At 37.6% G+C, this 12641-nt stretch overlaps 1 protein-coding gene across 2 annotated transcripts in view; it reads right to left on the bottom strand.

The window, feature by feature from the left end:
- Chrdl1 (chordin like 1) overlaps window positions 1-12641 on the bottom strand; it is a 100355-nt gene that overhangs the window by 16855 nt on the left and 70859 nt on the right. For both annotated transcript variants that reach the window (XM_032890224.1, XM_032890225.1), the window contains exon 7: window positions 6850-6917. In XM_032890224.1, coding sequence (XP_032746115.1) covers window positions 6850-6917 — 68 coding nt within the window. The remainder of the gene's footprint in view (window positions 1-6849; window positions 6918-12641) is intronic.

Here is a 12641-nt window from a genome sequence, read left to right on the forward strand (position 1 = left end):
TATTTGGTAAATGATAGAGGCGGGAGTGTAGAGGCCTTTGAGGGATTTTTTTCTTAAGTCCAGAAATGACTTAACGAAAAGTTTGTTTCAAAGCACTGAACCCTGTTATGCGTAAGTGAACTGGGGAAGAGGAGAACCTGGGAGTCAAAAAGGGTCTCGACAACGCATCCTGAGTGTGGAAACGCAGGCAATGTAGAGATCACACAGCAGAGCACTTCACTGATACAGGAGAGTTGTGGGATCCAAGTTCTACAGAGTCAAGGACATTGACTGCTGTATCTCTGGTGTCGAGAACAGTGTGTAATATCTAGACTGTATGCATCCATAGCTGTTCAGTGAATAAAAGTATTTTCCCAAAAGGAGTGCATAGTCTTTTGGTACTGATATAGTAACCATCACTCTTTTAGCAAGAGTCCAAGGCTCGATAAGCTCAACTAGTCTCCTTCTCTTTCTCTGGAGCTGAAGTAGAGTGCAGGCAGAAAGCGATGGCTTAAATAAAATGGAGCGTTAAGGATTAGAGCATTAATATGCACTGTTGTAGAGACGTGTGTTATGAGTAAAGAAGGGAAAGTCCATGAAAGGGTTTCACAGGCAGTAAAAAAAGGAAGATCCTTATATTCACTGATAGAGAAAACAAAATTAGATAGTTAGGAAATCCTTTGACCACACCTTCCATGAGACAAATTTATTTTGCTATGTATCATAAGCACATCTTTTGAAAAAATTTGCTTTGGGAAAAGGGAAAAGCGAACAGAAACTGGAATAAAAGGACTCCTTTGGACTTCTGACAAAAAAATATTATCCTCTATATCTACGAGTTTACTCTGGTACATTGCATAGCAGTTCACACAAACAAGAACTTGCTCCAGTTTGGTATCATGCACACGGATGGGATTCTTAGGGCCAATATTTCTCCTTCCCACAATGGTTTATATGTCTCTTTCTGCCATAATCGGTTGCATTTCACAAAGGCCATTACAGGCTGTTCTTTCCCTCCTGTTGTTTGTCAACATTTTGCCAAGGAAACATGAAGAAGCAAGTCTGAGTGGTGGGTGATCCACTGCTGCCGAAAGAAAGGTGTTCAACAGCGATACAATTAGAGAGGGTCCGTGAGTGACCTGGGAAAAGTTGCAAGTACATGATGTCCTCTGATTTACAATGGCAAGCAAAAAATGCAAAACTGTTTTTTAGCACTGAGGAGTAGTATGGGCAAAGGTTGCAACCCAGGAACAAAGCCAGAAGCATCGATGTTTTGAGCAGAGGGCCTATTGTAGACTGCTTGGCCACACACATTCATCTGAAGTCGGAAATGTCTTCACAGTCTTGTCTACACACTTGGCCCTTGCCTGGTGCTAGTTTTTGGAGAGATTATGGAACTTTTAAGATGTGAGATCTGTCTGTTTGAGATGGGTCACTAGACATGGCTCTTGTTCAAGTCCAGTTCTCTCCATCTTGCTGTGACCAGGCCCTGTGAAGAGCTCCAATCACTGTCCCAATACTACAAATTGATCCACTCAAGCCACCATGCCTTCTCTACCATGAGAGACTTATTTGTCCTGAGACTTCGTGTCAATCTTTCCTCCTACGTAGCTTCTGTCCACTATTTGTCACAGCATAAAGAGAACTAATCTGTCTTGTCAGTCTTTTATTTTGCAGGCAGTGAATCGGAGGACAGAAAGTAATGAAAATATGTTCAGAATACCAGGTTGAGGTTTTGAGGATAGAGTCGGAGTGGGAGTATTTCGAAAAGAGATAGGAAGAAAGAGGAAGTAGAAAGAGGAGAGAGAGGAATGAATAAAAGGTATTCCAAGCAGAAAGACTTTCAGCGATGTGTCTAGAACAACCTTTACAAACAGAACTCTACTGACTGCATGTAAAAGCTTATCCAAGGAGCTGTAAAAAAAATGCCAGGAACTGGTTGTCACTGCTAGAGTTTCTGATATAACTTGTCTGAGGTTAGGCCTGGGCATCAGGAATTTTAGGATTTCTACAGATGCTCTAATGTGAACACAAGGTAGGGAATCATAAACATAAAGGGTTTTCATTTGGGGCAAGAGGTAGGGGGTGATGGTGTGTGAATGTTTTTACTTTTTATAATCTTTGATACTATATTATAATTGTAGCATTTCTCCCTTTGCTTCCCTCCCTCCAACCTTTCATTGCTTTCTTTCACATTTCTAGGCTCTGTTTTCATTTATTGTTATTGCATGCAAATATACATATATTTTCCTAAATATAACCTTCACGGTTTGTAGAACGGCTGTTTTGGAGTCTGTCCTCTGACCAAATAAAAAAAGTTCAGGAGCCAGTCTGACCTCGTAAATTGGAGCAAAGAAGAAAAGGCATCAAGACCTTGGACTTGTAAGTGAAATTGGAGCTTATCTTTAAAAATAGTTGTAAAAAGGCTGCTTGGGAGGAGAAGAAAGGCAAAAAATGTTTGCTAGAAATATGATGTTTTTCCTCAGTATTTTGGTACTTCTGACTTACTAACTTGAAGGTCTAAAGACACTGTTTTACTTTTGAGGTCCATCTAGAAGAATTTTTTTTCCCATTTAGAATGAGCTTCTCTACTGCAGATGCTCTTCCAGCAACGCCTTCTTTCCTTGCTCTTGTGTTTAAAGTATGAGGAGTTTCCATGGTCTCATGCATATAAAGAAACTAAAAGGTATATTGAGTGCAGAGTGTGTTACCAGGGGAAAGTAGTAAGGAGGAAGGTGTGGGGCAAAGATGAGCCCTAAGTCTTCCTTAGACAGCAGGAAGAAGATCTGACACACTACTGATAATATACAACAGTGACGATATACACACTGCACTCATCTAGGAGAAAGAATTTTGAAAGCTTTGACTACAGATTACAAACGAGGAGACAGATATGTTTAACATGATTTAAACATGTAACAGTGCATACATTATTGAAATATTGCAGGGTACTCCAGTAACTGATAAAATGTTATGTATTAGTGAATTTTTAAAGAAAGGATAATGGTGTGGGGGTACTGAAGTGATGGCTCCTCAGTTAAGAAAATATATTGCTTTTGCAGAGCATCTAATTTTGGCTTCACAGAACCCATGTTTGGTGGCTCATAAACATCTGTAACTTCAGGTCTATCTCTGATAACCTCTTCTGGCTTCTATGGGTATAGCACTTAGGTGCATGTACCTTCCCGTATGTATGTATGCATGTATGTATGTATGTATGTATGTATGTATGTATGAATGTATGCATATAATGTGCTTATAAATACACACATAATTGAAACTACAAATAAAATCTTTAAAATAGGATGATTTTATTGGTAGAAATGTAAAGCCTTAAGGTCCAAAAAGAATTTTCAATGGGCATCTTTGGTTCTAAATGTTTTCTTATGGATTTGTGAGATAATACCATTGAATATAACTGGGCAAAGGATACATAGGATTTTTCCATATTATCTTTTATAATTGCAAGTATAGTGATCTGAAACTATAAAAGAAATTTTGGTTTGAAAGGTGTCTTCAGAATGTATGCAGCCCACATAATCAAAATCATTATATCCTAATCACTGTCAACCAACAGTCCCTAGCTAGAAGAACTTTTTGGCCAATGTCTTTCCCAAAACATTTAAAAAAATTTTAATTAGATTTATTATAAGAATTAAAAAATAAGAGCATCTTACACTGAAATTAAAGAAGCCCAAAGTCTATACCTTTCAGTAAATTTATAGACAATTAGAATGGACAAATTGACATTTTTCCCTGACAATGTGACTGACTGTAGGAGGAAAAGTGTGGCAGCCTCTGCATAAACACCAGAGGCCACTCAGCCACAAAAGCATCTCCTTTGGGGGTACCTAATTGAGGACTGCCTGAGAAACAAAGGATTGCTGACACAGACAATGTCAGCCAATCAGGAACTGCTGTTTAGAATACATGCTTTCTTGGGACCAATGGGGTATGGGTGGAGGGTATTAAAGGAGCTTGCAGCAGCTTTTAGATCCTAGAGTCTATACTGTTGATTCACTGCCATCTCACCTCCAACCCCCAAGGGCAAGTTGGGGTTAGGGCAGCGGGCACTCCAAGGTACACATAGCAACTGACACATAGATTTTTATCTATTTCATATTGCTTCTATAAAGTATTAGGCAGTTTTATGTCAAGTAGACACAAGCTAGGGTCACTGGAGATGACGGAACGTCAACTGAAAAAACTACCTCCATAAGATCAGGATGTACACATGCCTACAGGGTATTTTATTGACTAGTGATTGATGGGGAATGGCCCAGCCCATTGTGGATGATGCTATCCCTGGGATGTTGCTTCTGGGTTCTATAAGAAAACAGATTGAGCAAGCCATGAGGAACAAGCCAGTAAGCAGCATCTCTCCATGGTCTCTGCATCAGGTCTAGACTCCAGGTTGCTGGCCTGTCTAAGTTCTAGCCTTGACTCACTTCATTGATGGACTGTTACCTGGAAGTGTGTAAGTGAAATAAAACCTTTCATCAACAAAATTGCTTTGGTCGTGGTGCTTCATTATACCAATGGAAACCCCCAATTAAGGCATATACCCAACTTTGCACTAGCCTGATTGTAAATTTAATGGGGAGTAAAACTCAGAGTCGATCTTCCACATATTTTATTCTATCTTATATACCCGTTCACTCAACACATGCATATTTATTGGGTGCCTACTATATCCCAGGTACATACTTTTCCATTACTACAGATGCTATGTATTATTCAAATCATATTCCACAATAACAATCCCCCTCAGAACAAAGGGAAATCTTTACTCATAATAAAGTGGAACCATCTGGCCATTGTGGTTCTATGACTGCCAAATGTTTGCTCCTCTTGCTACAATCCTGGATTGAGTCATCCCTGATTGAAGTTTAGGAGGAATAGTGAAGCTGATAGACAATATAGGGGATTCAGAGTAGTATATATGGAATAAAAGAAGGAGAGAAAATGAATAACATCTACCGTGGAAGCTAAGCAGAATAATGTGACTGGGACTAAAGTTTGAATGACATTTAGTGATAACCACTAATGCAGTTGCTCTCAACTTCTTACAAAAACAAAGATTTTGTTGGATTGAAGAAAAGAGAAAACCCACAACACCAAAAACTAAGACTGCAACCACGCCTTGTTAGGATCTGTATAGTATCTTACTCTAAATCGGACAGAGTGGAATGGAGAAAATCTTTCCCTGAATGGGAGAAGTCAGTCTCTCTTGTGAGACAAATCTTGCTATTGTGAGATGCCAATGCACTGGTTTTCACCTTGGCGACAATTGTACACTGAATCTAAAATGGTAATATTTAGAAAGCAATACCACCAAGTAATAAGGCAATGCAAAATTATACACAATCACTGTCGAAGCTTTTGGTATGGTGTTAGCAAGATAGGATGTGCAAGTCAAAACTGGCCATTGTGATGACAGTGAATCATAGCCTAAGTGACATGGTGATGTTTGCAACTGTCATTCAATAGTAACTTTTGAGATTCCTTCATTATGCCATATTTATGAAAATAACCCGCTTTATAACCTAGTGTACTGTTTTGTTTCCAGTTTCTAAGATTTTACAAAACCACTTAATTTTATTTATTATAAAATGAATTCTTACCGTGGAAAAACATGAAATAACAAGAGCATAAAGAAGTCAAATTCAGCTTTTCCTCATGTCTATTTCTATCCCTTTATTACTATTATTATCATATTGATATATGCTCTTTCAGATAGCTCTCATTTATACATTTTTTTATAAAAGCACATACAAATTTTACATTTGTTTTAGTATATCTGAGTTTTTCTTTGTTTTCCTACATTTAGGTAAAACTTTACTTTTTAAACTTATTACTTATTTAGTGCGTGTGTTTACAGCGTACTATGGTATGTTTGTGTGTGGAGGTTGGTGGGAAACTTAAGTTGGATCTCTCCTTTTACCATGTGGGCCCTGGAGATAGAACTCAGGCTTGACAGCCAAGGCCTGCTGAGCCATCTTGTCAAACTCTGTTATATTCTTACTGACAATGTTATTATATACCAATGATTAGGTATATATAGCCAAACGTACATTGATAAAATTTGTGTTCATTTGATTTAAACTTTTGAAAGCAAAGCTGTAATGGGTTTTGAGAATAGTTCTTACACAGGGGATTCAGTGAACACCTGTTTGTGTACAATGACAAACACTGTCGTACATTGGAAACACTTTTATAAGTCCCTTAAATGTGATTCATTCTTTGAGCTAGAACATTTTCTTTTCAAATTTTAAGATGGTTGATTAACTCTTCTTAGACAGTCATTCTTAGAGATGGTATATTTTGTTAATTGAATAAACATATACTATTACTATATATATATAGTAATATACATGAAAATATTATGTGTAATATATAATATACCCATGAAAATATTGTATATACTATGTGGTACTATATAATTATTACATTCTAATACAATAGTTTTTATTTTCTTTCTACATGACCAAGAAGTCTCAGGTTTCTAAGGAATATGGCTGAAAGGATAAAGTGGATTATATTAAAATGCCACAGAAAGTCTTCACTGTTGAGAATAGTCATGGTGACTGTCCTCCTTAGAGAGAACATATAGACTTCTCAGGTCATTCTAAGAGCATCCCAACTTCAGACCTAAACAGAAGGTCATGGCTGCATTGTGCTCCAGATCTTTCCCTAATGGTCAATGATAAATGTTTACAGGTTAGCAATGACATCATTTAAGTTTTCTGAGGAAGGATAAAACTGATGCTAGAAATGGGTCTTTTGGAATAAAAGATAAATAGCCATGGGGAAAACAAAGTTTGACTAGCTAGTGTCGAGTGTGGAAATGTTGAAGCTCATCACACTTACTGCTTCTCTGTTGGCAGGTTGCCGGAAGATATCACCATCAGAATGTTCCCATGATAATTCTCCATCCCCTGTTTATTAAGAAAGAATAAAGAAAAGAACACATACATAGAAAGGGACAGCTATCACCATTTTGATGGAGCCACATTTTTGGAACCATGTTTCTAAAGTTCCCACAGAATTTTAGTTCTTGTGGCTACCCTTCAAGAAACAGCACTCCACAATTTCTCTGGGTGGGCTTCATGATTCAAAACAACTCAGAAGAAAGTTATCATTTTCTAAATGGATCAACTGGTAACATTATCCAGAACTTGGAATATAAACGGGAAAATAATAGCTTTTCACCTTAATATAGCCATCACCATTGCTTTTGCTTATTTTATTCTACTGACAGTTAAGTATTTTGCAGATCATATTTAACTTGTGTTTATAGTATCCTTAAAACACTGAGTTTTGAAATTTTCATTGGTCAAGAATTAAGCTCAGCATTATGTCTCTGAGAAGCTATGAACTGATTTGAAAGTAAAAGTAAACTTGCTATGACTAGCGTATTTAAGCAAGACATATCCAAAATGTTCTCTTTTTGTTTTTTTTTTCAAATTTCTTTAGATATTTGTACATGTGTGCTCTACTTACAACATGTCCACTCTTCCTTTCCCTCCAATTTCCTCAATGGTTCCTCATTTGCTCTCAAATTCATGAACTCCTTTTCTTTGGTTAATATTGTTTTATATACACACACACACACACACACACACACACACACACACACACAAAAAAAAAAAAAAACACCAACATGTACACACATCTACACAGGTATATAGATAGGGAAGATTCTAAAAATGACAAGGAAGCCAAATCCTAAGTAAAAAGAATAATGCAAAAGGGGGTTACCATACCACATTTCAACTATATTGTAGAGCTGTAGTAATAAAACAGCATTGTATTGTCTTTTATTTTGATCTGAGACACCTTTCTCTAGGTCTATAGGACCCATTATTTGCACAGTAAACTCCCTATTACTAAAGTCTTCCAGAATAGCTTCTGTTTTATTTTAAGGCAGGATCTCTCTATATAGTTGTGGCTTAACTGGAACTCACTATGTAGTGAGTTGTTCTGATTGTTCTGGAGGTTATGATACTTCCTCTGCCTTAAGTGCTGGGACTACAAGAGTGCATCACCACACCCAACTCAGAGCAACTATTTTTAAGAGGAAGATGTTACATTAAGGTTTTGTGAAACATAAGCATACAAAAGATATGGGTATTTATTAATTGATTAAAATAAAAACGAATTGGGTAAATTTCAAGAAGCTTTGGTGACCTATGACCATACAGGCATATATGTAAATATGTGTATGTGGATAATGTATATTTAATATATGTTATGCTAAACACCAACCAGCTGCTGAATGGGGTAACACAGAATATGGAAAAAATAGAATTTTTTTATTTGTTATAATTTATCTCTCAAGCTTTCAAAACCTTGGAAAGAAATCATAACATGTTAACTCATCCAGTACATTATAGTAGTGGTGGTGAGGAAAATTATATAATATTTTAAGCATTGGAAAAGGATTGAAAATTGTTTTGATAGCCTCCTATGTCAACCTTACACATGCTAAGATTCCAGATTTAACCTACAGTACCTAGATCATTTACTTGGTATATCCTACACCTTTAGAAATGTAGAGAACTTCAGACACAATTTTGTCCAAGTGTTACATGGAACAAATGGAGAAACCAAGGCTCACAGTAGAAATAGCTATTCATAGTTAACTAATATTCATATAAATTAACACCCAAACTGCAGGCAACATTCCTGAATAATCATGTTCCTCCTATAAGAGTATGGTTTACTCCTTGTCACTTGTGACTGCATCACCATCAAATGATGGAACTGGGAAACCTCTGGACCTTCTGATATCTCTTTTTCTCTGGAGAACGTAGAAGTGCTTTACATTTTTAATATTCTGTTCACTTTCTGTTTTCTCCCACTATAATTCCACCATGAAAATCAAGATTTTTGCATACCCTGATCATTGATGTAACATCACTACTGACAATATCAATTTGCACATAGTAGTCACTCATCATTTGCTCCATGAATGCACAACAAATCCTTATGAATACTTTTGACTGCTAAATGTTTTTCGGTCCTTCATGGACAAACTGTAAGTTACTTTAAACAAGAGATTGCGTCTCCGACTATTTTTGTATCTTCTTGGTCACTACTTTCCAAAGTGTGGTCTCGTTGTCATCATCTGGGAATTTGTTAGACACTCAAAGGTTTGGATCCCACCCCAGACCTACTGAATCATAAAATATGGGATGAGGGCCAGTAATTTAGGTTTTGGTGAACTCATCAATGGAGTTGGAGGCATAGAGAAAGTTAAAAATAACTGGGCTGGAACAGCTGGTATATTGTTGGGTACATATCAGTCAGTGCCTTAGTACGCAACTGAACTTCAATAAAAACACCAAATGAAGCATGTGGTAGAAAGAACGACTTTCTTCCTGTGTGGGTGCAGGACATAGGAAGATAGACAAGGACTCTCTAAAGACCTATGTGGAAACTCTGGCTGATACACTGAGAGTTGGCTGTGACAGGCAATAATACTGAGGAGTCAGTAACAAGCCTTGAATGCTGAACAAGTGGAAAGACTGGTACTTATGGCAAGTGAGAGAAATCCTGCCGGGTCCTTGCCCTCAAGATGTTCATGCTACATTTGGAAGTGACTGGACATCAGTTTAAGACACAGTTTAAAAATATATGAAGATCACCAGCTGGAAAAACAGCTTAGGCCGTATTGAGTGGGAAGATGAACAAGTCAGATGGAATCATAAAAAAAGCATCTTAAATGACCTATGCCCCACTATTTAGAGGTGGGTTATGGACGTTTACGGGGACTCAGGGACACTGACATGGGCAGAATATCTCAGATGAAATGAACGACACTTGCAAAGAAGCATCACTTTGGAAATAGCAAGTTGCACACTAGGGGAAGCAAGCTGGTATGGTTTGAATACAAATTTCGGGTTGGGAAAATAAGGGGCTGGTAATTGGAGAAGGAAGGTGAGAGTAGGGTGTTTTTGAAGTTAAAGAGAAGTTGTAAATGGGGACATCAAAAACAGGTTGGAGAATTCACATTGCATGCTGCTATTAATTTTTAGATAGAGGGTCCTATAGCACAAATGATATCCCAAGAAGCTTCTTCAGGCACCAGAGTGTAGAGTAGGTGGCGATCACTAAAACTTCGGTGTCTCATCAGGATACAGCTCTAGTAGTGAGAGGTAACGGGCTATGTATCCTTGTACACTACTCAGGGAGCAAAGTCGAGTCTCCTGGCTGAAGACCAAAAGAAAGTGTTAAGGCTGGTGGGTGATATGACCATGGAGGAAGAAAGAAGAGAATGAAATGATTGCCAGCCTGAAAATCTGGGGAGGTGTTCACTGTCCTTGACGGTGACTGAGAGGGATAAACTGAGATTTGTTTGCCCTGTTTGAGCCAAATGGAAGTATACCAGAGAGAAGACTGGAAACTAGAAAGGGATTTACCAGCAAATGGTACAATGAAATGCGATAAAGCTGCACGATATGGCGCCAAGCCAAATCTGAGTAGCCGAAGAGAGAAAATAAATTCCAAAAGAAGAATCACAGCGCAGCTCTCTTCATCAAATTCACTCTTAATGATTTCCTGACGGATATTAGCAAACAAGTGGTTTTCTAGCCCAGCCATCACTGAAGTTCAGTTTTGAAAGGCACTGGAGTTTCGAAAGGGTTTCTCATTTAAGAGCCTTTAAGTACTTATGGTCCAGTCAAAATGCAGGAGCCTTACAGAAGCATGCAGCCACAACTAGGCAAAAACTTAAGATGGCAAAGCAAATGGGTTAAGGCAGTGTCAAGAATGGCAGCCGAAGATTAATATCCTGTAAAATAGGGTCATTTGAACATGTCACTGCCTGAGCACTTGCAAATGGAGACTTGTGAATAAAACAAAGTATTTTACCCACTTACAAAAGTACTCAAGCTATGACTTCTGAGTATGCACACACACACACACACACACACACAAACACACACACACACACAGAGAGAGAGAGAGAGAGAGAGAGAGAGAGAGAGAAACTCTTTACTATAGGCAATATTTATCTCTTTCTTTCTATAACATATATCAAGAGACTGCTAGTATTTCTGTCACCTTTGAGATTTAAAAATCATCAGAATGACATTACCTAAATTTTATCACTTTAGTAAACAGCTGATAAAGGTTTCAACTCTTCACTTAAACTAATTGAAATCATTGACAGACTGCAATGATCATTTTAGATGCTAATACCTTGTATGTCTAAAAGTAGCTCTCTAGACCTGGCTAGTGTCCGTCTGATTACTAAAAATAGATACAACATATACATTTATAATCTTAGCTCTAATATCATGGGGGAAAATAGGCATGAATATCCTAAAACCCTGCTTCATTTTCTCAATTCACTGGACAGTTTGTCTTGAGTGATTTGAATTTTTTCTTTCAACCACTGTTTGAAAAAAAGAACAGTGATTCTAATGGAGACAGATGGATTCTAGCTAATCCTGAGAAGAAACAAGATGCAATTTTAACCAATTTTTTTTAGAACAAAATGAAAAACAACTCTAGTGTACTATATGTCAAACAATATTCATTTAACCTTAAAAGCTACATGTGTTGTTCATTCAAATCTCAATTATACTCCAAGTGGTACACTATGGGGCTGGAATGGCTTGGCTTTCTGGTAATGGGAGAAATGGAAAATAAGCTTTTGAAAAATGGTCAAAAGCTAGGTTTAAATTCAGCATATAACTTACACAGCTTCCATTAATCTCTGGTTTGCTTGAATAGGTCAAAGAAGCGAATTCTGATCTCTCAAAAGACTATGTGTACAATGAGATTCTGCTATACCCACGAAGATAGGCCCCAACAGCAAAGTATGCCCGTGTGTGATCATCTCTGAGCCACTTAGGACCTCAGAACAGTGCCCATAAGGCTCATTATACCTAGGCTAACCTAGTTTTATTGCTCCTTTTCTCTGTCAGGTTTAATTATTATGACTTTATCTCCTGATTTCTTAAATGTCTGATTTAGACGGTGAATTATATAGTCACTCTAATCGTCATTAAAAAATGAATCATCAGGGTCAGGTGCGGTATTTCCATATTTTCAGAGGGATGAGTTGAGACCAGAAGAACACTGATGGGGGCAAAATGGAAGATTGAGTACAGAGAAAGCAATTATGAAAGCTCCACCTGCTATGTACATGGCAAGTACCCAGAAAAATGAGCACTTCTATAAAATTGCATAAGTGAGCGTGAACCCATTTGCAGCTGAGTTTCAGAGGCATAGACATAGTAAAGCAACCAGTAAGTACGTGGCGCGCATGGCCATCACTCTTTCTTTCAATGGTTATATAGCTAAATAGATCTAAACTCGTCATTAAAAATGGGGTCATGACTTCCCACAGTACCATATTTAGTCCCTAGAGACAGAATCATCACATACATTGCATTTCTCAGTGGCCTCAGAGAGAACAGAATTTTCAAAGTTGCTTCATTTCCCCAAGTTGAAGGCACCATATATTAAATGTCTAAGAGAGCAGAGTGGAACTGCAGAGTCTGGCTGCAGACCCACGCTTTCCCTCTTTTTGCACGTGTGACTTTGGACAAATCCATCAACCTCATTGCGTGTCATTTTCCATATTATTAAAACAGATGTAATAATGCCTACCTTGAAGGCTTTTGAAGAATCAATAAGTTAGTATACAT

Source organism: Rattus rattus, chromosome X (assembly GCF_011064425.1).
Source record: "Rattus rattus isolate New Zealand chromosome X, Rrattus_CSIRO_v1, whole genome shotgun sequence".
Taxonomy (NCBI): Eukaryota; Metazoa; Chordata; class Mammalia; order Rodentia; family Muridae; genus Rattus; species Rattus rattus.